At 53.0% G+C, this 25,893-nt stretch overlaps 2 protein-coding genes across 2 annotated transcripts; both read left to right on the top strand.

The window, feature by feature from the left end:
* Window positions 1-732: 732 nt before the first annotated feature.
* PRR14 (proline rich 14) lies at window positions 733-4,818 on the top strand. The gene is made up of 11 exons (XM_079720148.1): window positions 733-791; window positions 916-1,084; window positions 1,711-1,832; window positions 1,904-2,093; window positions 2,378-2,421; window positions 2,624-2,733; window positions 3,034-3,622; window positions 3,759-3,828; window positions 3,911-4,002; window positions 4,275-4,346; window positions 4,437-4,818. The coding sequence occupies exons 1-11, from the start codon at window positions 769-771 to the stop codon at window positions 4,714-4,716; spliced, it is 1,761 nt and encodes a 586-aa protein (XP_079576274.1). The 5' UTR covers window positions 733-768; the 3' UTR covers window positions 4,717-4,818.
* A 2,440-nt stretch (window positions 4,819-7,258) lies between these two features.
* On the top strand, window positions 7,259-18,926 carry FBRS (fibrosin). Its single transcript, XM_079720265.1, has 18 exons — window positions 7,259-7,833; window positions 8,115-8,294; window positions 9,033-9,068; window positions 9,189-9,218; window positions 10,275-10,323; window positions 10,416-10,716; window positions 12,082-12,383; window positions 12,589-12,794; window positions 12,910-12,954; window positions 13,207-13,302; window positions 13,539-13,607; window positions 14,383-14,412; window positions 14,793-14,864; window positions 15,175-15,295; window positions 15,401-15,481; window positions 16,384-16,467; window positions 16,815-17,022; window positions 17,126-18,926. Exons 1-18 carry the CDS (start codon window positions 7,378-7,380, stop codon window positions 17,703-17,705), a joined length of 2,946 nt encoding a protein of 981 aa, XP_079576391.1. The 5' UTR covers window positions 7,259-7,377; the 3' UTR covers window positions 17,706-18,926.
* Window positions 18,927-25,893: the final 6,967 nt, after the last annotated feature.

The raw sequence follows: 25,893 nt of genomic DNA on the forward strand, positions 1-25,893 counted from the left end.
TGAACCATCTGGTCCCCGGCTGGGGAGAGCGCTGGGCGGGGATCAGGGGAGGGCGGAGGGAGGGGGTCTGTGGGCGGGACCTCCCGGGATTGGAGTGAAGGGGGTATCTGCTTGACAGTGGATCCCCAGGGATCCGGGACTGAGTTCCTGATGCTCAAGCTCAGGCCGCCCCTGTCTGAGTGGAGCTTTGCGAAGCCGAAGCTCACAGGGAGAGGAGGATCCTCGCGCGGCGTCTGTTTGGAGGAACAGCGCTGTAGGATTCTTTACGCGCGGGTCCAGTCTAGGGTATCTAGTGGGAGTGGGGAACCGTCGGCGTGTGGGAGTATTGCTTCGGAGTCCTCGGCCACTCGCTGGGGGTGGATGAGAACTGAAGAGGGTTCCGGCGGAAACTGAGCCTCCGAGGACCGGGATCCCAGCTGATCCCGGGGGAATCTCAGGGCGGAATCCGCAGGGACAAAGGCCCCAGGAGGCTCGGGCCGTGGGAGAACGGGGGCCGCAGCAATCCAGGTTTTCGCGGCCCAGGCAGGGCGCGAGTGATCCGCTGGTCGCTGCGGCGGCAGCGGGAAGACACCCGTTCCCGGCAGCCAGGCGGGGGCGTTACGGGCCCCAGGGCTCCGGCCCGTGAGCTACCGGGAGCCGCGGGCGGACCATGAAGGGCGGAGCCCCACGGGAGGGGCTGGCCTTCACTCCCGGCTCCCCCGCTCCCCACCCCACCCCAGGCTGGAGCCTGGGATCCCCCAGGGACTCCCCGGAGCCGCCGCTTCCCCCATGGACTTGCCCGGGGACTCCAGGTGAGAGCGCACCCCGCCCGCCTGTCTTGAGCCCGGGAAACGGGGAGCCTGGTGGCCGTACCGGGGAAACCACAGAGCCAACAACAGGCTCAGGCGACCGTCCTCTGCTTCTCTCATCCTCCAGCCCGCCTGGCCGGCAGGGTCTGTGCCGCCAGCCCCTGGCTCGAGCGTTATGGGGAGCCAGGAGCCCCAAACGGCCGAAGCTGCAGCCCCTCGGGGCCCCGTCGCCCTTGGAAAAAGCTTCTCGGCGAGTCCTGGCCGTGGTCCTGGAAGATGTCATGGATGCCCACATGGTGAGCCCCTTGAACTGAGAGGCCCCCTTCTCCCTCAGGTCCCCTCAGTACCAAAGTCAAACTAGATCACTAGTGAGGATAACGGAGGTCCAAACACCTCACACTCACACTCGTCCATCAGACAGCCTCCCTAATGCTAAAGTTTTTTGTTTGTTTGTTTGTTTTTCCTTGGCTCTCACTCCAGCCTGGAATTGGGCAGGGTCTCCAGTGCCCATTCCCCACTACCAACTCTGTTGGGCTGAAACCACATCCCTACAACTCTTCTGCTTTCTTCCCAGCCCAACTTCTAGGCAATCCTTGGGAAGCAGGCTGAGGACTTTGGCTCCATTGCACAGATTAGAAAAACTGAGGCCCCAAATAGGGCAGTGACTCACTCCAGGTCACCCTCTCCTTTTCATTTCTTCAAATAGCCTGGGTGACATTATCCAGCTCCCACACCAGCAGCTCAGGACACTGTCGTATTTGGCCCTTAATTGAGGGCCATCACTGACCTCTTCTTTGGGGATCTTGAATGAATTCTAGCCACGATTTCTGTCATTTTTGTGGCATAGGGCACTGTTAGGCACAGGGAGGCCCTGTCCAGCCTCATTCCGTCACCTTGCTCTTGACACTTCATCCTCCCCTAGGTCCCCCTGGTGCCCCAAGAGGAGATATCCACCCCACGGCACCGCAGCAACTGTCGGGATTCTGTCCGCAGCCATCCACCTGCCTCGCCACCCCGACAGGCCACGTGGTCCCCACAAGCCAGGTGAGTATGGCAGGATGGGGGTAAGCTGGGAACACAGCTGAGCCCCACTGATATTCCTGGTCCCTCTCTAGGCCTCCCGACCCACTGCACTTATGCCGAGAGCCCCTGAGCCGTGTGCATCAGCCCCCTTCCACACTGAGGCAGCGATCAAGGACAACACCTGGCCCAGAGGAGGGCCCTTCACAAAAGGTGGACCAGGCCCCCCAGCCCACTCTGGTGGTGATGTTAGAGGACATTGCCAGCTCCAGACCCCCAGCGGAGGTATGGAAACTTCAGGGAAAGATGTCAGGAGTTCAGCTGGGGGCAGGCATGCCAGTGGGCATAGAAGACAGGGGTAGGAGGGCTGAGTCTGGGGTGGATTTTGCTCAGAGCAAGGAGGACAGCGTTTTTTAGGGTGGAAGACACTGTCTGAGCAAAGACCTATATGAAAAAGTCTTTAGCGTGAACCCAGGCAGGAATCAAGACCGAGAGAGTCGGGATGTGGTAAGCTACAGAGACCACAGGGGACTTCCTTGCCTCCTCACAACCATCCCGTTTATATCCAGGGCTTTGCCGATGAGACTCCCAACTTCACCGTCCCAGCGAGAAGGTGAGAGGGCTGGGGAAGGGATTATCAAAATGTGCAGGCAACAGCCATTATCCAGGCATCCAGAGCTAGGGGCATCAGAATTTACATGTCCAGTCCTTCCTTGTAGCCCTTTCAGAAGCCTTAAGGGACAGGGGAGGTGCTGGCTTAGGTGGGATCTGAATCTGGAAGCTTCCTCAGCCTTTAACTTGCCCCTTCACCCCAGAACTGAGCCAAGGATGATGGTTCACCAGCCAAAGCCTCCACCCAGGGACGTGGAACCCCCTTTCCAGCCATCTGCCCTGTCTGCAAACCCTCTGGAGAGCCCACCACCAGGTAAGGACTCAGATGGATGAGACTTGGGGTTCTGGAACATTCTAGCTGAGCTTAGAAATGTGAGGTGACGAGTTGGGGATGGGGCTTAACCCCCTCCCGGGGCAGAGCTTGGTGTATGAAGATGGGGTTTAGACTTCAGAGACCTGAAGCTTAACTTCTAAATTTAGGGCTTGGTATTTTAGGGATGGGCTTATTCCTCTGTGGGCAAAGATTAGTGTTTGGGGAGGGACTAAGGCTACTGAAGTGGGGCTTAGACACCTGCAGCTGAGGAATAGCCACCTGACCCTCTCCTTTCCTCAGCCCCAGATCCTGTTCTGGAGCTCCCATCGACCCCACCGCCATCCAGCCTTTTACGCCCCCGCCTCAGTCCCTGGGGCTTGGCCCCCCTCTTCCATTCCGTCCGCTCCAAGCTGGAGAGCTTTGCTGACATCTTCCTCACACCCAACAAAGCCCCACGGCCCCCGCCCCCATCACCCCCCATGAAGTTGGAGTTGAAGATTGCCATCTCAGAGGCCGAGCAGTCTGGGGCTGCTGAGGGCACTGCATCTGTCAGTCCCCGGCCCCCTATCCGCCAATGGCGGGCCCAAGACCCGAATCCCCCAGCACCTCTCCCTAAGCCCTCTCTGGGCCGAAGCCACTCCTGCCCTGATCTGGGGCCCCCTGGCCCAGATACCTGCAGCTGGCCCCCTGCTCCACCCCACCCAAGCCGGCCACGGCCTCGGCGGCACACTGTGGGTGGTGGAGAGATGGCCCGAGCCCCGCCACCCCCTCGGCCCTGTCTCCGGAAAGAGGTCTTCCCTCTTGGAGGAGTGGGAGGCTCTCCTCCCCTCATCACATCTTGCTCGTCTACCACGTCCACTTCTTCCTTCTCTGAACCTGCAGAACCCAGGTAGTGCTCTTGATAAACCCTCCTTAAAGCTCTGGCCATGGTCTGGGCCCAGCCTCCTTCCCTAGTATCCAGTGGGCAGGAGATGGGGATGTTGCTGTGAATGCTGTTTGGCCCTGAGCCTTGACCTCCTCTGCAGGTTGAGCTCAACCAAGAGGAAGGAGCCAAGGGCCTCAGAAGACCAGGTGCTTTCAGACCCCAAGACCAAGGTAGAGGTACAGATGAAGGGGGAGGAGACAAGTGGGAGCCTGAGCCCATGCTGCACTTTTACACTCTGCCCCGTTTTTGCAGACCATGGGAAAGGTTTCTCGATTCAGAATACGCAGGACACCGGCCCGTTCTCAACCAAACCTTACACCAATGGGGCTGCCTCGACCAATCAGGTGAGAGACTTGTTGTGCACGGAGCTGCCTTGGCCAAACAGGTGTAGGCTCAGATCCCCTGAGTGTGGCTTCATCTCCTCTTAGGGAGCACAGTCCAGCTTGGAGGAGTCAATTTGGTCTGGACATGGTTTATGCTTAGAACCATTTGTCTGCCTCAGGCAGCACTCCTGGCATGTTCTAGAAACTGAAATACAGACCAGGCCTTGATTACCCCTTCTCCAGGCCCACTGGCCCCAGGTTTCTCAGAGACCTCTGCTCCTCTTTGCTCACAGGTTGAACAAGAAGGAGTTCAGCTTGGAAGAAATTTACACCAACAAGAATTACCAGTCACCCACAACCAGGAGGTGAGAAACGTTGAAGGCTTGGGGGTGACAGAGGGAAATCTGGAACCAGGGGGCGTGCTGGTAACCAGCACTCCTCCCTGCCTGGTCCAGGACCTTTGAGACCATCTTTGAGGAACCCCGGGAGCGCAACGGGACTCTGATTTTCACCAGCTCGAGGAAGCTCCGGCGAACTGTAGAATTTCGGGACAGTAGTCTTCCTCGATCCCGGCGGCCATCTCGCGGGGCCCGGGCTGCAGCTGGCAGGACCCTTACTCCCAATCTGGCCCCCAGCCCAGATGTAGGACCCCTGCTACAGCAGCGACTGCAGGAGCTGGATGCCTTGCTCCTGGAGGAGGAGGAAAGGGATCGAGAGCGGCCCCATCGGACTTAGAAGCTCCATCTGTTTGTCCATCCATCCTGGAGGGAGGGGAAGTCTCTGAGACAGTTATATTTTTTCTCTGTGTTTCTAGTAAAGTTTTCGATATGTTTCTGATTCTTTTGTATGTCTCTAGCTGAGTTTGAGATTAACTGGCAATACTGGCTGGTGTTTCTACTTTGGCACCCGAAACTGGGAAACAGGAGGGACCAGGGAAGATGATGAAGGTTGGATATAGGGAGGGGGGTAGAGGAATGGTCATTGGAGATACCCTCTTGATTTGAGAATTTTCCTATGTGGAGGGATACTACTGAATATGCTCCAGAAGATAATGTGACCCTGGTCAGGGTTCTCTCAGTTCACTTACATCAAGGGGGAGACCGAGGGAATTTCCTGGCAGTCCAGTGGTTAGGACTTCGTGCTTCCACTGCAGGGGGCACGTGTTTGATCCCTGGTCGGGGGACTAATATCCCGCATGCTGTGGAGCGCGGCAAAAAAAAAAAAGAAGACAAAGTCCCAGAGTGGATTAAGACCTTGTTCAAGATGGCCCTGAGTTCCTCCTAACACGCAGGCCAGGAACCTGCTGCTGGATTCAAGAGCTAAGAGTAATCAGCTGTTAAGCACCTACAACAACCTGTCACAGGTAATTGACCTACACATAGCCCTGTGAGAATTATACCCATTTTATACATAAGAAAGCAAGTTGACTCTCAGTGTAATGTCCACACTAAAAGGGTAACCCAGGCAACCAGAGGACACAAGCGGCACTCTACATCTTTCATAACTTACAGGCAGAACAGAGCAGTGGTAAAGAGCACAGACTGGAGCTAAGCTTCTTGAGTCCAAATCTTGGTTAGGAAATTAAGTGTGCATCAATTCCCCTCTCCATCTGTAAAATGGGGCCGATAGCAGTACTTTCCTAAGATACTTCTCATTGTCAAATGAGTTAATATGTGAGAAGGTGCCCGGCATTGTTTTTTTCTTGTTAGCACGCGGAGACCACAGGCCAGCACTCTCCCACTGCACCGAGCGACAACGGGATGAGGTTTCCTTCCCGCGCGGCTGGCGCTCTCAAAGCACGCCGCGTGCTCTAGCCACCACGCACGGCTGGGTATCCCGCTGAGCTGCCAGCCGGATGGTGGTATCACCACGCGCATGCGCGAGAAGCCAGGCTGCCTGTGGGCTAAGCCAAGCAGCGGAAAGGGAGAGAAGATATTGCTGGCTGTCGACTAGGACCTTCCGCGGCCGCGCGCCGCCCAGCGGCCAACCGTCCCTTAGGCCTCGCGCACTACATCTAGATCCTCGCCTTGACGCCATCAGGATACGGGCCAATGAAAAGAGCAGGAAGAGGCGGGGTCATCTGGAGAACCGCCCCAAGCACCTACTTTTAACCAGTCGAGTCACAAGACTTGATGTAAGGCGGAGCTAATCTGACATACCCAATCCAAGATTTGAGGGCGGTTACATATTACTCACTCCCCAGAGTTTGACTCCGCCCTTCGTCTTGACGTACACTTCTCAACCTATCAACGACTAAGGCTGTAGAGGGGAGATGGGGAAGGGGGCGGAGAGTGGGAGGAGGCCGAGAGAGGAAGGAGGCGTAGGCTGAGAAGGAAGAGGGAGGAGGGGCAGGGAAGTCCTGGCGGAGAAGAGGCCCAAGACTCCAAAGGAGACGACAGGAGGGTGAGCTGGAGTTCCCTCGGTGCCCAATAGCCGTTCCGGATCCCTTAAGACGCAAGTCAGACAGAGACGGAGGAAAGGAGGAAGAGACTTTTATGTCGGCAGACAGACAAGCTCTACCCGTCACCGTTGCCTCACATCCGGGGCTTTGGAGGGCTGGCCCCCGCGGCCCCGCCCCCCCCCTCGCGCCTTTCATGGCGACCGGAGGCGGAGGCTGGAAGAGCTGGGCCTGGAAGAGGCCCCTTTAAATCTCCTTAAAGGGGTGGCCACTGATCTCGGCCGACTACAACGCCAGCCTTTAAAGGGGAAGCCACCGAATCAGATGCTGACAAATTGAGAACTGTACTGTTGGGAGAAGTGGAGCGAGTGGGAATTCTCACCGCCACTCCTCCCCCACGCAAGAAGTCCTTTAAATTCAACTTAAAGGGGAAGTGGCCGCTTGTGGAGGACTAGAAACTAACTCCCGAGCCCTTAAAGGGGCGGCCTGCTGTTTGGAGAACCCTGGACCCTTTAAAGGGGTGGCCTCTTTTAGCCGGCGGACTTGAGGCACTTTTAAAGGGGAGGTCTGCGTTTCGGGGCGAGCTTTCGGCCCCTGGCAAAGGGGTGGCCCTTCCTCTTCCTCGGGGAGAGTTGTCTCGACCCCTGGCAGGGGGTGGCCACCGAACTAGGCCGGTCGGACACCGTCGGGTCGTCTTAAAGGGGCCAGGGGCTGGACAGCTTGAGGCCTTGCCTTAAAGGGACGACCGCCCCGTTTTCGCCGTCTCGGCCCCGCCGGCCCCACAGGGGGGGCTCTCAGGCTTGTCGCCCCGGGGGCGGCGCCGGCTCCCCGGGCCTTGGCCTTGGGGCAAGCTCGGGGCCAGCAGATCCAGCTTTAAAGGGGAAGCCGTGGCCCTCTCGTCCCTGTGCAGCCGCCAGCGCCGCGCCTGCGACCCCGGGCCTGCGGACAGGCCGTTTCGGGGCCCGCCGCCTCCGGATGCGGCGCTGAGGGCGGTCGCCATGGAGACGGCAGCGGCAGCGGCTCCGGGCCCGGGCTGGGCCGCTGAGGGGGAGCGGCGGCGGCGGCGCTGCTCGCGCCGAGACCGAGACCGGGAGCAGCGGCGCCGCCGAGGTCCCGGCAGCGACGCGCCCCGGGCCCTGTTGGCCGCCCCGCGCGGCTCCTCGTCGTCGTCGTCGCCGCCGCCGCCCGCCAGGCCCTGGTCGTCAGCTTCGTCTGGAGAGCGGCCCGGAGGCCCGAGACGGCGGCGGCCGCGTCCTAGGCCTCGGCCCCCGCGACCCCGAGCTCGGAAGCGGCCTGCTGGCTCGGGCAGCCGCGGGGAGGAAGAGGAGGAGGAGGAGGAGGGGGGCGCAGACGATGGGGAGGCTGAGGAGGAGCCTGAGGAGGAAGAAGAAGAGGAGGAGGACTTGATCGATGGCTTCGCCATCGCCAGCTTCGCCAGCCTCGAGGCCTTGCAGGTGGGGCCTGATGGGGCCGGGGACCTTTTCAGAGGGCCAGAGAGAAGGGTACGGTGCCTGGAGGGGGTGGAGTTGAGGGGGGAATGCTGGCACCCCAAACCAGAGCAACCGGCTCCTCTGGCCAGGCCGCTGCCGCACCCTGGGGTGGGAGGAGGTAGAGCTAGTCTCCAGGGACCAACCAGGTTACCTGGCCTGAGAGCCACTTTGGTAGCCTGGTCACCCCTAGAGAGGTCGGAGGTTTCCTTTCTCCATCTACTGTAGTTCCACCTTCTCCTCCACAGAAGGATGCGTCTCTTCAGCCCCCAGAGCGACTGGAGCATCGGCTGAAGCATTCTGGGAAGCGGAAGAGGGGGGGCTCCAGTGGGGCAACTGGGGAACCAGGGGACAGCTCTGATCGAGAGCCTGGCCGGCCCTCTGGGGATCGGGCCCGAAAATGGCCCAATAAGCGGAGAAGGAAAGAGGTGAGCTTGTTCCAAATCCCTGTCCTTTAAAACTCTGCAGAATGTTCTTCACATAGACCCATTTTCCGTCAGCAGTGCTGCTACCCATGGTAAATAGTGACCCCAGTTTCTAAGGGCAAAGAGAAAGGCAGAGCAAATTTGAGCTTCCACTGCTCCATCCAGGTCTGACAGGCATGCCCGCAGTCAGACTTGCCTGCTTTTGGCTGACACTACGTCTGCCTCAAACATATTGATAATTCAGAGATATAGCAAAGGGACTTAGTTGAATCATAAGTTAGATATGGCTTCTGCACACCTTTTCAAGTCGGTGTCAGTATAGCAGGAAAGAAGCAGTCTTTGAGCAAATACCTAGACGAAAACCTGAGAAGCAACAGAAGGTAGAGATCTGGGAGAGATGCTGCAGAAGCCCACATGAGGAAGCCACTCATTCTGTCTGGGGGATGGGAGGAGGGTTGTGGTTAGGGAAAGCCCCCTGGGATGTCTTAGTCAGGCCTGGAAGGATAGTCATAAGTTTGCTAAGAAGAGAAACAGGGCTAAGTTGTTCTGGGCGAAAACACAGAGATGTGAGAATCTGGTATATTTGAAAAATTGCCAGAGCATTGAGAACAAGGGGTGGACAGTAGAAAGAGATTGAGAATAGGTCATGAGGGGCCTTGAGTGCCTTGCCGGGCAGTTTAGACTTTATCCAAAGGCCTCGCCAGTCAGCCTCCCTTACCTCTGGACTCTGGTCTTTCTCAGGCCTCCTCCCGTCATTCTCTGGAAGCTGGATACATAGTAAGTGCTCTCCACCTGTACCAGCCCCTCCCCTTTCGCTCCCTGTCTGAAATTCCCCTCTCGACCTTTGCCCCCACTCCTCTTCCCTCTTGTGACACCTCTGTCTTTCCTTCTCCCCAGTGTGACGCGGAAAGCGATCTGGACGAGAGGGTGAGTGGGGCTAGAACTTGTTGGGTGAGCAGTATTACAGCTCGTAAAATGAACTGCAGCTTAAAAGTTTTCTTGTGCAGCAGACAGAGTCTCCCCTTAAGTGGGGAACGTGTGTTAGGTTGAGCCAGAATTAGATTTTTGGGGAGGAAGTATGGGGCGGGGGATTGAGAAAGTGACAAGTTATATTTGGTAACTAGAGCCAATTGACCAAAGAATCAAAGGCCCATGCCTTGCTGTGCCATCCTTTCCAAAGCCCCTGGAGATACCAGTGGTTCTCCACGGAAACCTGGGGTGGCTGTGGAATCCAGTTGGTCCTTCCTGCTAGCCAGTAGTCTGTTCCTGTAGATTAGAGTCTGAGCTGAGACCATGGTCATGGCAGTGAGGACACTAAACCATTGTAGTCAGTTTAAGAATATATCCTGTAAAGGTGTATTTCATTTTATCCTTAGGGCTGATGCGCTAATTTTGGAACTGTGTGTTCTAACGGTTGGTGCTGTACTCCTGTAACTAACTAAATTTGTACTCCCTGATGTGTGTCTTGCTGTAGTTTAAAAAGTTGGCTGGACAGGAACTGTGGTGAAACAAATAGTACTTGTGTATCCAAACGGGGCAGCCACTATTGGGAGAATAGGGGCCCATTCTCAAGAGAACCTGCAAGTCTGAGTTTTTATGAGGAATCTCCGGATTTCTAAATATCAGCAATTAGTTTAAGAATTTTGCTAGCATTTATGGACCAAACAAATCTGTAAGCCAGGTAGGCATCTGAGCCAGCAGTTAGTGATATCTGACATTTTTGATTTGCTTGTTTCTCTGCTACTTCCATGCTGCCTCAGTTCAGTCCTCCCAGCCTATCAGATTCTCAGGCTCAGTTGCTCTACCCTTTTCCCCAAGCATAGGGCCCCCTAGAGCTCACAATCTTTGGTGGATTTCAGCTAAGTTGATGGACTAGACTTGTCACCACTACCAGTTCCTAGCAGACTCCAGAGGCTGTTGGCCTTCCTGAGTGAGGGCCTGACCTGACCAGAACCTGTCCCTGTTCCTGTCCTTCTTCCCCAGGTCTCCGATGATGACCTTGACCCGTCCTTTACTGTCTCAACCAGCAAAGGTTGGTCCCAAGGGGCTGGGGTTGGAGACAAGGGAGGGAAATTGGGTGAACGTGGACCTCAGCTGAATATATCTGCCGTCCTGCCTTCACAGCCTCGGGCCCCCACGGCGCCTTCAATGGGAACTGTGAAGCAAAACTCTCCGTAGTCCCTAAAGTGTCGGGCCTGGAGCGGAGCCAGGAACAGCCCCCAGGGCCCGACCCGCTGCTAGTGCCTTTCCCCCCGAAGGAACCACCGCCTCCACCGGCCCCTCGGCCTCCTGTCTCACCCCCTGCACCCTTGCCGGCCGCCCCCAGTCTGCCACCCCCACCCCAGCCCCAGCTGCAGCTTCGGGTCTCGCCTTTCGGCCTCCGCACTTCCCCCTATGGCAGCAGCCTGGACCTCAGCACCGGCAGGTGAGTGGTCCAGGGGTTTGGCCTGGTCTGGAAAGGCTTGGTCATTTTGGTGTCAACCCCTGCATTCTGTGGCTGGGACATGGGATGGTACCTGTGGGATATGACTTGAAAAGGGATTCGGAGGCTAAAAAGTTTGAGAGACGCTGGTGGAACAATCTGAAGAGATTACTACAGGACTTATCAGAACCCTTTATACATTCACATAGAAGGGAATCCAGTTTGTGCCGTTTCCCAGTCTTATTTGCTGGTGAGACATTTTCACAAGGCACATCTGCTAGGAATAGTGTTCTTTGGAACATACTTTGGGAAATGCTGACATAATGATTAAGAGTGCTGGCTTTGGTGTCAGTCAGACCTGGATTCAAATTCTTGCTCTGCCGCTTAATGGCTGTGTGATTTTCGACAAGTCACTTAACCTCTCTGAGCCTCGATTTCTTCTTTCTGTAAAGTGAAATAATAGTACCTTCACTGTAAAGCTGTTGTGAGGATTAATTACGAGTTAATGCAGTGTTTCCCAAAGTGTGTACGCTCTTTGTTAGTGGTATGAGCGCATTTTAGATGTTATGCGAGTAAAATTTTTTCAGCTCTGATGTGCTTTAAAAAAATATGAGTAGTTCCTCAGTCCGTTTATTTCACATGTTACTGCTTGGTGAGGCTAAGTAAAAACAAACTGAGTTAAGTTAAAGAAGTAAACGGTACAGGGGGTTCCATGGATGCGGCAGCAATTGGGAAGGTGATGTGGAATGTTGGAGACTTGGATTAGCATATAAAGCAGGTGACAGCACTTGACCTATAGTAAGTGCTCACTAAAGGGTAAGAATCACTGACACTATTGTTATCATGGATGCTATCTTTGTTATTATTGTTATCATCATTATCATTCTCTTATTATTGGAAAACTAAGGCTCAGAGAGGGGCAGTGACTTGCTCAAGGTCACCCAGGGTGTTAATGGCAAGATGGGCCTGGAATTCAGGTCTCCTGGCTCCTAGACCAGGCCAGGGCGGTGCTGCTTCCACTGTCTTAGGGTGGGAACCCAGGTGGCCTGTCGTAATTAAGCGTCAAAGTGAACGATATGTTTTGTGCTGTGGTCGAGTCAGAGAAGGGAAAGTCACATGGCCAGAGGCGTCAGAGGCAGCTGTGTGGAAAAAGAGACCTAGAGAGGGAGAGAGGGGGCTGTTGGGTGTGGGAGGTACCTCAGTCTGAGGATGGGTTCTCCGGGTCGGCGGGTGGGGGTCCTGGGGGCCAGGTTCTACCACCTTCCATGTTGGAGAACCAGGGTCAAGGTATCGCCCAGGCTTCTGACCCCCTCCCGTCAGAGCTGGCACCTCCCAGCCCCTCACTCATCTCCCCACTTCTCTCCCCAGCTCTTCACGGCCGCCCCCCAAGGCCCCGGCCCCTCCCGTGGCTCAGCCTCCCCCCTCATCATCCTCTTCGTCCTCTTCCTCCTCATCTGCCTCCTCCTCGTCCGCGCAGCTCACCCACCGGCCCCCGACGCCCTCACTGCCCCTGCCTTTGTCCACCCACAGCTTCCCCCCACCCGGGCTGCGGCCCGCACCCCCACCCCCCCACCCCTCCTTATTCTCCCCTGGCCCCGCCCTGCCCCCGCCCCCACCCCTGCTGCAGGTGCCAGGGCACCCTGGGGCCTCAGCCGCTAACGCCCTTTCTGGTGAGTTTGGGGTCCTGGCCGGGGGGTGGGGGGCCATTGCCCCGGGCTTGGGCCCAGTTGGCTTCGGGGCATCTGGACCTTAGCAAGCAGCAGGGCGTGAGGAGGGAGTGGCCCAAGGCCAGAAGGGAAGGCCAGTCACCCGGGCCCAAGGAGGCTGACACGGTGGCTACAGATGTTAAAGCCTTCTCCCCCTCCCCTCCCACAGAGCAGGACCTGATCGGCCAGGACCTGAACTCTCGCTACCTGAATGCCCAGGGTGGCCCCGAGGTGGTGGGGGCAGGGGGCTCCGCCCGGCCCCTGGCCTTCCAGTTCCACCAGCACAACCACCAGCACCAGCACACCCACCAGCACACCCACCAGCACTTCACCCCTTACCCCCCGGGCCTGCTGCCACCCCACGGCCCCCACATGGTGAGCTCCTCATTGGGCCGGTGATGAGGCTCAGAGACCTGGGGGGAGGGTATGGCTTCCAGGGGAAGGCCCTGGGTTCCTGGCTGGCAGCTTACTCTTCCCTTCTCTTCCCTAGTTTGAGAAATATCCAGGAAAGATGGAAGGCCTTTTCCGGCATAATGTGAGTGTGTGAGAGTGTGTGAGTGTGTGAGTGTGTGGGTGTGTGGTGTGGGTGTGTGGTGTGTGGGCATGGATGCATCAATGCGTGTGGCCCTGATTGTTGGGGTCCAGTCTTCAGCTTCAAAAGCAAGAGCCTTGAGCCTGGGAGAGCTCCCTGGGGGGGATTTAGGGTGGAGGCCAGAGGACTGATGGGCAGACCACAGATGGGCTGCACCTCCACCCCCAGCTTGGACTAGTCCCCTTCTCTCCACAGCCGTACACGGCCTTCCCTCCCGCAGTGCCCGGCCTACCTCCGGGCCTCCCGCCGGCTGTCTCCTTTGGCTCCCTGCAGGGGGCCTTCCAGCCCAAGGTGAGCTCCCAATCCAGAGGACACCGCCACCTCCCACCCCTTACAAACCCGGATACCCCTGGATCCACTTACCTTCCCATTCCCCAAAACCATGCCCATCCTCCTGCCCTCCCCTTGTGGACCCAGGTTTCTCCAAAGCCATGCTCCCTCCCTGTCCCAGCTGCCAGCTTGGTTTTAGACCCCTTTTATGCCTGGTGTCAGCTCTCCTGACTGATCCCTCCACTCCCCTTTCCCAGAGCACGAACCCCGAGCTGCCACCACGACTGGGGCCAGTGCCAAGCGGGCTTCCCCAAAAGGGGACACAGGTGAGGGGGGCCAAGGCAGGTCCTCGGGGAGCTGGAAAATCTGTTGAGGGAGAGCAGGGTTGACTTGAGAGTGAACCGCTGATTCCTCCCTTTAATATATGGTCAGGGGTTTTCCTGAGAACCTGAGAAGAGGGAATTTCTGTAAATGAAGGATTTCTCAGGCATGAGGGATAGGAATTTCATGAAGTTGCCCCAGAAATAAGATTCCTAGGATGATGGTTTTTGTAGGGGTTTTCAAATTTTTTGTCACAGCACTCTTTTTTTCAAATGACATCATACCAGGAAGTTCTGTCCATAAAACAATGAAAAGATAAGCTGCTTCTTTGTGAAGTGACATGGGGAGCAGCCTTAAAGCACAGGGCTTTGGGAACATCGTGAAAAGCAGAGGATCTGTTTCCTAAAGGAGAGACTAGACCAGAGGTTTTCCAGCTTCTTTTAACAATAGTAAAGACTTTTTTCTAAAGAAATCCTAAGCAGATCTTCATTATATAAAGCTGTTTATCAGATAGCTATTCTTCTCTGAGAAACCTGTCCTGCCTGCCCACTAACCCACTCTGCAGCCTTCCAAGCAGGGCACCTCCTTGGAGCCAGGTTCAGTAACTTGGTGCTGGAGGGGAGGTGCCCGGAGTGGGAGAGATGGGGAAAGGAAAGGTTTGAGGGAGCCACACACGGTCTCAGGGAGGTGTTTGGGGGGGCACTGGGGACTGTGGAGATGAGGTGCCCAGGTCAGTAAACAGGTCTGAACTGCTGCCAATCTCTGCTTTGCTATTCCCAGATCCCTGACCATTTCCGGCCACCTTTGAGGGTGAGTTTGGTGAGGACCTCAGGCTGCATGAGGCTGGGGGCTGGCGTCAGGGTGTTTGTGTGAGGGGAGGGTCTTGCTTGGGAATAAGCAAGAAGCCCAAGACGTGGAGGCAGCCAGATGTGGAACAGCAGGAAGCGAAAGGCTTGCAAACCGCAGACCTGGGTTCAGACACAGCTGGCCGTGGGACCTTGGGCAAGACAGTTTATCTCTCTGAGCCTCAGTTTCCTAGGCTGTGAAATGAACCTAGTCATCCCTCAGGTGTAGGGGTGATGAGTGGGGACGTTGTGCGGCAAGGCTGGGCCCAGGGCCAGGTCTGGAGTGGGTGATGAGTGAACATTCTTTCCTTCCCTTTCCCTTTGGTCATCCTTCTGGGGCGGCAGAAACCAGGGAAGTGGTGTGCCATGCACGTGCGCGTGGCTTACATGATCCTGAGACACCAGGAAAAGATGAAGGTACTGGGGCCGGAGGGCTGGGGAGAGCGGGCCTGCCTGAGCTCTGGGCGTCTACCTTCAGCAGAGCTTGGCAGAATCTTGGCCAGAAATGTTCCCTCCTGTCCCTGGTCACTGCCTGAGCAATTCCACAGTTAGCACTAGGTTCTCTTGCTAACTGGGGGGTGGTCAGAGAAGGCTCTCAGAGAGGCAGAGGCCCACCCAAGCCCTGTCTTGGCGCCAGGCAGCCCTCGGAGGGGGCCTCGGGGTGGAAGAGCAGGAGCGGGACCACACCTGGCTCCTCACTCACTGCCCCTCTCCCTGTCCCATGCAGGGTGACTCCCACAAGCTTGACTTTCGGAACGACCTCCTGCCCTGCCTTCCGGGGCCCTATGGGGCCCTGCCCCCTGGGCAGGAGCTCTCCCACCCGGCCGCCTCCCTCTTCACTGCGACTGGTGAGTCTGGCCAGCCCTCTCTGGGCCTGAGGTTGCCCACCTGTAGCCCGAGGCCCACCTTGCGTCCACTCAGCCTCATCAGAATCTCCCGCCTCTCCGCCCCAGGTGCCGTCCACGCTGCAGCCAACCCTTTCACGGCAGCTCCCGGGGCCCACGGACCCTTTCTGAGCCCCAGCACCCACATTGGTAAGAGTCAAAGGCATGTTGGGCAACCTAAGCCTTGTCCCTGAGTTCCAGGAGATGTTAAGCTGGGGATAGAAGTTAGACCTGAGAGGCAGCTGGAATGGAGGGTAGACCTGGTTCCACTTGCTTTGTGACCTTGGGCAGGTTACCCTACCCGCTCTGAGCCTTGATCTCATCCTCTGTAAAATGGGATAGGGAAGGGCAGAGTAATCGCCAATCCCTGACAGCTCAGTCACTGTCTCTGAACTAGCCAGTGGTAGTGGGGAGTGTGCCACCTGGGAGAGTGGGGTGGAGGAAGGCTGTGCAGGCCCAGTGGAGAGCATGGTCACTGGCACCCAGTGATCTTGGCAGGCTTCTCGGGGAGATTTATCCTGGGTTTGGATGGACGAGGAGGAGTTGAGCCGGCTGGCCTAGGGAAGGGTGTTCCTAGAAGAGGAAATGGTGAGGTTCCCGCAGCTTGCTAGTTACATGTTCTGACTGGCTATGTGACATATATACGAAGTTAGGGTCAGGTTGGGAGCAGCCCTGCATGCAGGTGGGAGGAAGCTAGCTGAGGCCTTCAGGCGAGTGGCTTGCTGTAGAGCTGGTCTGGGTGGCTGGTGTTGGGGGCTGTGGGGTAAGAGCCTGACCTCTGGAGTCAGAGGCCCTGGATTGGGGGTTCCACTCACTGGTTAGATGACCATTGATTGGCAAGTCACTTCACCTCTCTGAGCCTGTTTAATCATCTATAAGTGGGAATGCTCCCGTCTGCCTCATGGAGCTTGTGAGGTTAAACAACACGTTGCACCTTAAAGCTCAGTGCTTTTCTGGGGCCTGCTTGATGATCAGCCTCTCGCCTGCCAGTCCTTGATGCCTGCTCAGAGCTGGCCGCCCAATGCTCTGACCATCCCCCTTTTCTCCTACAGATCCCTTTGGGCGTCCCACAAGCTTCGCCTCCTTGGCTGCCCTCTCCAACGGGGCCTTTGGAGGCCTGGGCAGCCCCACATTCAGTGAGTGCTGGGCGGGGTGGGGTGGGGGCAGTGGGCTCCTGTGCTCAGGCAGGGGGCTGGGAGGACGCCTGAGTGGGACCTCCCACTCCTGGCTCCCATCACTTTCTTTTTTTTTTTTTTTTTGTGGTACGCGGGCCTCTCACTGTTGTGGCCTCTCCCGTTGCGGAGCACAGGCTCCGGACGCGCAGGCTCAGCGGCCATGGCTCACAGGCCCAGCCGCTCCACGGCATGTGGGATCCTCCCGGACCGGGGCACGAACCAGTGTCCCCTGCATCGGCAAGCGGACTCTCAACCACTGCGCCACCAGGGAAGCCCTCCCATCACTTTCTACTTTGTCTTCTGTCTAGACTCCGGCGCCGTCTTTGCCCAGAAAGAAAGCCCAGGGGCCCCACCAGCCTTCGCCTCCCCCCCAGACCCATGGGGCCGCCTGCACCGCAGTCCTCTGGCCTTTCCTGCCTGGGTCCGGCCCCCTGAGGCCGCCCGGACACCAGGCTCAGACAAGGAGCGGCCTGTGGAGCGGAGGGAGCCCTCTCTTACTAAGGAGGAGAAAGACAGGTGTGCTTCCCCGCCAGCCCCCACCTGCCCTGCCCTCCACCCTCCCTTACCTCAGTCCAACCTCCGGAGTACCTTCATCCTCTCCTCCCTCACCTGCCCCCAGGGACCTCCCCTTCTCACGGCCCCAGCTCCGAGTTTCTCCTGCTACTCCCAAGGCGCGGGCTGGCGAGGAAGGGGCCAGGCCAGCCAAGGAATCGGTGCGGGTAAAGGAAGAGCGGAAGGAGGAGGCTGCTGCTGCCGCTGCCGCCGCTGCCGCCGCCGCCGCCGCCGCCGCCGCTGCCACCACCACCGGGCCTCAAGGCCTTCACCTGCTGTTTGAGAGGCCCCGGCCACCCCCCTTTCTGGGCCCTAGTCCTCCAGAGCGCTGTGCTGGCTTCCTGGAGCCAGCCTGGTTGGCAGGGCCCCCTCGCCTCTCTAGGCCACCCCGCTTCTATGAGGCGGGTGAGGAGCTGACTGGACCAGGGGCTGTGGCTGCTGCCCGCCTCTACGGTCTGGAGCCTGCCCATCCCCTGCTATACAGCCGCTTGGCTCCACCGCCGCCACCAACTGCGGCCCCAGGAACCCCTCACCTTCTCAGCAAGACCCCGCCAGGAGCCCTTTTGGGGGCACCACCTCCGCTTGTGCCCGCCCCTCGGCCTAGTTCCCCACCTCGGGCCCCTGGCCCAGCGCGGGCTGACAGGTGAGGGAAGGGGAGGGGCAGGGGCATAGCTCCATCCCCCTTTTCTTTTGACAAGGTCCTAGAGCTGAGGTTTCAAGCCAGGGCTGGAGGGCAGAGGTCATGACCTCACCAGCCACCTCTGAGGTCGTGGAATCTGGGAGCAGTAAGCCCCAACCCCCACTAGATCAAGCATCAGTTGGATCTTGGGGTCACTGGGAGGGCAGAGGTCACAAGCCTTTAGAGAGGTGTGTGTGCGTGTGTGTGAGTGTGTGTGTGTGTGTGTGTGTGTACATGAGTGTGGGGGTCATTTCAGAGGTCATAGCTCGTGATCTCCTGAGGTGCACCATCGCCCCTTCTGAGGGCCCCTAGGCCCTTGGCCTGCCTCCCCAAGGGCTCACTAAGCCAGAGGCCAAAGTGCCCCCCTCCTCTTCACCTACCACCCAAGTTCTCATGCCCTCTCAGGGCTGGGGGAGGAGGGGCTAAAGGAAGGGGGGTTCCATGTACATATTTATCTCCTCTTCCACATAGCCCCCCAGACCTTTTGTACATTTTTACAGGGGTGCCCCTCCCAATAATCCCCCTTCCTGGTTAATTAAATCCTAAGACTGGTGCTGTGTTCCTAGCCTCTGGCCTCTCTGTGGGGGGAGGGGGGATTGTAGCGGGAAGAGCTGGGAGGGAACAGGCAGGAACCCAGGGCTTATCCCTGGAAATCTGCGGCCCAGCAGGAGATTGACCAACAGGAAAAGGGACCTGGGTACCTAGGCTAGAAAGAAGGGCAAATGCTTCCTGCTTGGCTGTCAGCCCAGGTTCCCCCAACCTGTTCCTGTTACCTCTGTGTGCCCCCATCCCCAAAAGCGCAACCTTTAAGCTTCAGACTCCACCTCTTAGTGGCTTGGTCCCCTCCACTCTATTTCCAAGTGCCCCCAGGATTCCTGGGCCTTGCTCTCCAGAACCCTGTTCCCCAGAACCCTGCCGCAGGCTCCTTAAGGGGGGCCAGAGAAGGTCACCATGTACCACACACCAAAGAAGGGGGTCGGCCCGGGGGTGGGCCACACAGGCAGCTTCTTCAGCAGCCTCTTGGCAGCAGCCCCAGCCTTCCCAAAGCAGCAGGTGCCCCCAGGCTGGGGCCCAACCTAGAAGGCAGGGGTCGGTTTAACAAAAACATAACATTGACTTTTTTCCCTGGTGGGACTTACTCTGTAACATGACTTGCGGATATTTATATAAAAATGAGTGTTACAATGAGGCCCCTTGGCTCCTCTTTGAGTGTGTGTGGGTCACCTGGGGGGATTGGGCTGGGTCCTGGGGTTGGGGAGGGATGAGGACAATATTGTCCATGTCCTGATGAAGGTTTTCCCCTCCTTCCCACCTGGGCAATTTGTTCTACTTTGGATGGATGGATTAGAGTGTTGGGCACTGAAGTTTTTCACATTTTTCTACAGTCCAGGAGTACATATTCCAGTTGACCCTTGAACACGGGTTTGAGCTGCACAGGTGCACTTATACGTGGTTTTTTTCCCAATAAATACTTCATACAGTACCACATGATCAATGGTTGGTTGAATCTGTGGATGTGGGACCACAGATATGGAGAGCCAACTATGGGACTTGAGCATCTGAGGATTTTGGTATCCATGGTCAACTGTGTGTAAGATTCAAGCAATAGGGCTTCCCTGGTGGCTCAGTGGTTGAGAGTCTGCCTGCCAATGCAGGGGACACGGGTTCGAGCCCTGGTCTGGGAAGATCCCACATGCCGCGGAGCAACTGAGCCCGTGAGCCACAGCTACTGAGCCTGCACGTCTGGAGCCTGTGCTCCGCAACAAGAGAGGCCGCAATAGTGAGAGGCCCGCGCACCGTGATGAAGAGTGGCTCCCACTTGCCGCAACTAGAGAAAGCCCTTGCACAGAAACGAAGACCCAACACAGCAAAAAATAAATTAATTAAAAAAATATTTTATAAAAAAAAGATTCAAGCAATGAAGACAGCAAAACTAGATCTCCCATTCATGTGTCAACATACCCCAGCCCTGCACCCTTCCCAAGGTAACCACTGTCAGTCATTTGGTATTTGTGTTTACCTGCACATATATATGAACATGCATAGTAGTTAATGTTAGAAAAGGTAAAAGAGCTATAATTTTTTAAAAATCAGTATTGGTTTTTATTTTATACATGGTCATTATAAAACAGTTCAAATACACAGAAATACATAGTACAAAGAGAAAGTGCCTCATAAACCCATTCCTCAGAGATGGCCACTGTTAACTGTTGGGCATATTCCTCCAGTTATTTTACTAACTATATGCTCAAAATATTATGAAGAAATGGGATCCTGTGAAATGTACTATTTTACAACTATCTTTTTACACTTAACATCATTCTTTGATGTAATCATTAAAAAACAAGTGACGACTAAACTGAGCTAGAGAAGCTGGCTCCCACCCGAGCCACCCAGAATTGACTTGTTCCGAGTATACCCATCACCTTAGGAAAGATGCATCCAACACTCTCTGCTACCACCACACATACCCCAGACTTCTAGGGAGGACTCAGGTCTACCTTGCTCCGACAAGTCAGAAACGAGTTGACCAGGAGAAACTTGGCTTGCAGACAGTATTTCACCTGGCAGTCCTTGTTTTCAGCTTCTCTTGAAAAATCCAAAAATCTGTTAACATTGTACCTGCTCTCCCTATGACTGTCACTTGAGATGGGCATATTCTCTCCAGATTGTCACTGTCCTTTCCACTCTATTGTCTAGGAATGGGGCATTGGCATGATTCAGGGCACTTCCCTGGTCCCTGTAAGCATTTGGGTATGGAATTCTCAGTGAAATATTTTCTAGATACGTACATCCAACCTCTCCTAGATCTCTCCTGCAAGTACCTCAGATCTCTGATGCTGCACACCACACCACCCCTATTCCATTTCCACCTCTGAGAGTTTCACCAGCACCAAAGTCAGAAACCTCCCTCTGTCTGATTCCCTGTCTGCACTGCCTCTTATTCTTTCAACTGCTGTTCGCTTCCTCTATCATGCCAGGCGCTGAACTAGTGGCTGGGGATACAGAGGTAAACAAAACAAAAGCCAGCTTTCCTGGAGCTTACATGCTACCATGAGAGAGGAGCAATAAACTCATACGAGAAGAAAGAGTGAAGGGAAAGAATCCCAAAGGCTACCTTTTTAGGGCCTATCCTCAATAACCATTGTCTTCCATCGACCCATCTCTGGTTCTGACCCTAACTTATGCAGCTCCTTAGGCAGAGGTAAAAGGGGAGTCCAGAAACGACTGTCAACATTGGGGAAATACAAAACAAAACCCAAATCATTCACCATCAGGCTGCTATTTGGAAATGTGTTTCTTTGTTCTGAATGAGCTCAGCAGAGTAGCTGTGTAATCTTAAGCAGTGTGTTCATTTCTGTGCCATGGTTTCCTTATTTGCAAAATGGAGGGTTTTAAAAACAAATTTACTGATATATAATTCACATACCGTACAATTCAACCTGTCTTTTATGACTGGCTTCTTTCACTTAGCATTATGGTCTCAAGGTTCATCCCTGTCGTAGCTTGCATCAGTACTTCTTTCTGTTTTATTGCCAAGTAACATTCTCCATTGTATGGATATGCCACATTGTGTTTATCCATTCTTCAGTTGATGAACATTTGGGTTGTTTCTTTTGACTATTATAAATAATGCTTCTGTGAATATCTGTGTGCAAGTTTTTGTATGAATGCATGTTTTCAATTTTCTTAGTTATATACTTTGGAGTGGAATTGCTGGGCCATATGGTTGTGGCTCTACATTTAATATTTTGGGGAACGGCCAAACCAGTTTCCAAAGTGGCTGAACTATTTTACATTCTCACCAACAATATATGAACCTGGAGTTTTAATGGTTTCTTCTACCATTACTGTATGAATTTGCTATGTTAGTAAGCATAAAGTTCTTAGAACTGTGTCTGGCACAGGGTACATGCTCCAAGAACGATTGCTGTCATTGCTGGTGATGCCTTTCTGATCAGAAACCGTAAAAAAGAACTTAAAAGCTTTTGCACGGCAAAGGAAACCATAAATAAAATGAAAAGACAACCCTCAGAATGGGAGAAAATATTTGCAAATGAAGCAACCGACAAGGGATTAATCTCCAAAATATACAAGCAGCTCATGCAGCTCAATATCAAAAAAACAAATAACCCAATCAAAAAAATGGGCAGAAGACCTAAATAGACATTTCTCCAAAGACGACATACAGATGGCTAAAAAGATGCTCACCATCACTAATTATTAGAGAAATGCAAATAAAAACTACAATGAGGTATCACCTCACACCGGTCAGAATTTCCATCAGCAAAAAAATTACAAACAATAAATGCTGGAGAGGGTGTGGAGAAAAGGGAAACCTCCTACACTGTTGGTGGGAATGTAAATTGGTACAGCCACTATGGAGAACAGTATGGAGCTTCCTTAAAAAACTAAAACTAGAGCTACCATATGATTCAGCAATCCCACTCCTGGGCATATATCCAGAGAAAACCATAATTCGAAAAGATACATGCACCTCAGTGTTCATCGCAGCACTATTTACAACAGCTAAGACATGGAAGCAACCTAAATGTCCATCAACAGAAGAATGGATAAAGAAGATGTGGTACACATATACAATGGAATATTACTCAGCCATAAAAAAGAATGAAATAATGCTATTTTGCAGCAACATGGATGGACCTAGAGACTGTCATACTGAGTGAAGTAAGTCAGACAGAGAAAGACAAATATCGTATGATATCACTTATATGTGGAATCTAAAAAAAGGGTACAGATAAATGTATCTACAAAACAGAAATAGAGTTACAGATGTAGAAAACAAACTTATGGTTACCAGGGGATAAGGGGGTGGGGGGGTGGGGGGGTAAGTTGGGAGATTGGGGTGGACATATACACACTACTATATCTAAAATAGATAACTAATAAGGACCTACTGTATAGCACAGGGAACTCTACTCAATACTCTGTAATGGCCTATATGGGAAAAGAATCTAAAAAAGAGTGCATATATGTATATGTATAACTGATTTACTTTGCTGTACACCTGAAACTAACACAATATTGTAAATCAACTATACTCCAATAAAAATTAAAAGAAGAAAAGAAAGAAACCTTAAGAAAGAGATTTTTAGAGATTGATGAAAGAGAATGCTTAGTTACAAGCAGTTTGCTGGGGAGGCACATCTTTCAAAACAGGCTTTAGGATGGACAGCATCTACCAATGGGCATAGAAGAGGGAAGGAGGGATCTGAGCCAGTGGAGAACACAGGTTTAGAGCCTTTTACATCAGATATAACGGAGTTTGAATTTAGTTTCCTGCAACCAAAGCTCTGTGTCTTGGTCTAGTTGCAGCCTCTTTCCATGGTGGACAAAGAAGAAAAAGGACAATCTTAGCCCACAGTTTCACTGTGATGGTTACACAGGAATAATGCATGTAAAGGGTGCCTAGCATAGAATTTAGTACACAGTGAACATTCATTCACTAAATGAGAGTGTCGTTATTGATTGTAGTTGGAAGGATTCAAAATAATATCCCTGTTTCAAGATGGGGAAATTGAAGTTCAGAGAAGTTATATGACTTACGGATTTAGGAGAAGAAAGGAGACATTCTTATGTGGAAATGTTAAAAAAAAATAAACTTTGTTCTTCAGAAGTTTTAGATTTACAGAAAAATTGCAAAGATTGTACTGACGGTTCCTATGTGTCCCCCCACTCAGTCCTCTATTAACATCTCACGTTTGTTACAACTAATGAATCAGTACTGATACATTATTATTATTAAGTCTATACTTTTTTCAGATTTCCTTAGTTTTTACCTACTGCCCTTTGTCTGTCCCAGTGTCATCATGTCTCCTTAGGCTTCTCTTGACTGTGAGTTTTCCCCTTGTTTTCTTTTCTTTTCTTTTTTTTGGCATAATGTAGTGGTTTTATTTTTTATTTTATTTTTTAAATTTTATTTATTTATTTGTTTGTTTGTTTGTTTATTTATTTATGGCTGTGCTGGGTGTTCGTGGCTGTGTACGGGCTTTCTCTAGTTGTGGCGAGAGGGAGCTACTCTTTGTTATGGTGTGTGGGCTTCTCATTGCAGTGGCTTCTCTTGTTGTGGAGCACGGGCTCTAGAGCTCAGGCTCAGTAGTTGTGGCGCATGGGCTTAGTTGCTCTGCAGCATGTGGGATCTTCCCAGACCAGGGCTTGAACCCGTGTCCCCTGCATTGGCAGGCAGATTCTTAACCACTGCACCACCGGGGAAGCCCCTTGTTTTCTTTGTGTGTGTGTGTGTCTGTGTTTTTAATTAATTAATTTATTTTTGGCTGCGTTGGGTCTTCGTTGCTGCGTGCGGGCTTTCTCTAGTTGCGATGAGTGGAGGCTACTCCACTGCGGTGCGCAGTTTTCTCATTGCGGTGGCTTCTCTTGTTGCAAAGCACTGGCTCTAGGCACGCGGGCTTCAGTAGTTGTGGCTCGTGGGCTCAGTAGTTGTGGCTCACAGGCTCTAGAGCGCAGGCTCAGTAGTTGTGATGCACGGGCTTAGTTGCTCCGCGGCATGTGGGATCTTCCCGGACCAGGGCTCGAACCCGTGTCCCCTGCATTTGCAGGCGGATTCTTAGCCACTGCGCCACCAGGGAAATCCCAGGTTTCTTTGTTTTTGATGATCTTGACAACTTTGAGGATTACTGGTCAGGTATTTTATAAAATGTCCCTTAATTGAGATTTGTATGTTGTTTTCCCTAGAAGTAGACTAGAGGTTATAGGTTTGGGGAGTAGGCAGAGGTAAAATGCCATTTTCATCTCATCATATCAAGGGTACATGCCTTCAAGATGATTTATCACTTTTTTTTAATTTTCAATTTTTTCAGGTTGTATTTATTTATTTATTGGCACCACGCAGCATGCGGGATCTTAGTTCCCTGACCAGGATTCGAACCCATGCCCCCTGCGGTGGAAGCACGGAGTCCTAATGACTGGACCACCCGGGAAGGCCCAAGATGATTTATCACTGTTGATGTTAACTTTAATCACCTGGCTGAGGTAGTGCTTGTCAGATTCCACTGTAAAATTACTCTTTTCCTCCTTTCCCTATCCTACTCTTAGGAAGGAAGTCACTATGCACAGCCCATACTACAGGAGTTGAGACATTATGCTCCACCTCCTTGAGGGCAAGAATATCTACATAAACTATTTGGAATTCTTCTGTACGGTAAGAGTTTATTTATTCAATCATTTATTTATATTATATTATGATGGATTTATGGATATTCATTTTATACTTTAGGTTAAACACTAGTACTACTTTAATTATTACTCTCCAGTTTTCATTTGGCTCCTGTGTCTCTTTGATGTACCCCCATCATTGTGTTTTTTGTTCTGGGTGTTTTTTTTTTTTTTTTTTTTTTAGCGGAGACTTACTTTTTATTATTTATCCTTTTATGTCTTTGGATTTTTGTCTCATGTGCATGTGTTATCTGCTTTTATGCCTAGGGTAATTAACATTAAAATTTGTAGCTTATTACAAAAGGTAGAATAAAAAGTTTCCTTCCTTCCCCTAACCCTCCTACCCTGCTCCATTTCCCCTTCCCCGGAGACATCATGTTGATCTCTTGTTTGTTTCTGCAGAACAATTCCTTTTTTTCCTTCTTTTAAACAAATGTTTACGTATAGTACATGCTGTTCAGCACGCTGCTGTTTTCAACTAACAATCTCTTGTGGGTTATTCCACTTCAGTACATAGAAATCCATCTCCTTTTAGTCTCTACATAGTATTCCATTGTAAGGCTATACCATAATATATTTAACCAGTCTCCATCAGTGGACATTTACGTTCTTTTTAGTCTTTTACTAGAACAAGGAGTGCTGCAGTGAATACCCACATCTTTGTATACTTGAGCAAATAAACCTGCAGGATCAATTTCTAGACAAGGAATTGCTAAGCCAGAGTATATACTTTCAAGATTTAGATGCTGCTAAATTGTCCTCCACAAACCTTTCACCAATTTTCATTCTCACCAACAGTGTATGAGAGGACCTGTTTCTCCACACCATTGCTAACATGGAGAAGTAACAAGCTTTTTGATCTTTGTTAATCTGATAGGTGAAAGATGGTGACTCACTGAAGTTTTAATTTGCATTTCTTTTATTATGAGTGAAGCTGAACATCTTGCCAGATGTTTACAAAT

The sequence above is a fragment of the Hyperoodon ampullatus genome (assembly GCF_949752795.1).
Source record: "Hyperoodon ampullatus genome assembly, chromosome: 14".
NCBI lineage: Eukaryota > Metazoa > Chordata > Mammalia > Artiodactyla > Ziphiidae > Hyperoodon > Hyperoodon ampullatus.

Bases quoted from the DNA above. Each gene is read 5' to 3' on its own strand.
- PRR14 (XM_079720148.1), top strand. From the start codon at position 769: ATGGACTTGCCCGGGGACTCCAG. The intron at 1,085-1,710 runs GTGAGCCCCTTG...ATCCTCCCCTAG, and splicing joins ATGTCATGGATGCCCACATG to GTCCCCCTGGTGCCCCAAGA. The intron at 1,833-1,903 runs GTGAGTATGGCA...GTCCCTCTCTAG, and splicing joins ACGTGGTCCCCACAAGCCAG to GCCTCCCGACCCACTGCACT.
- FBRS (XM_079720265.1), top strand. From the start codon at position 7,378: ATGGAGACGGCAGCGGCAGCGGCTCCGGGCCCGGGCTGGGCCGCTGAG. The intron at 10,324-10,415 runs GTTGGTCCCAAG...CTGCCTTCACAG, and splicing joins TACTGTCTCAACCAGCAAAG to CCTCGGGCCCCCACGGCGCC. The intron at 14,865-15,174 runs GTACTGGGGCCG...TGTCCCATGCAG, and splicing joins GACACCAGGAAAAGATGAAG to GGTGACTCCCACAAGCTTGA.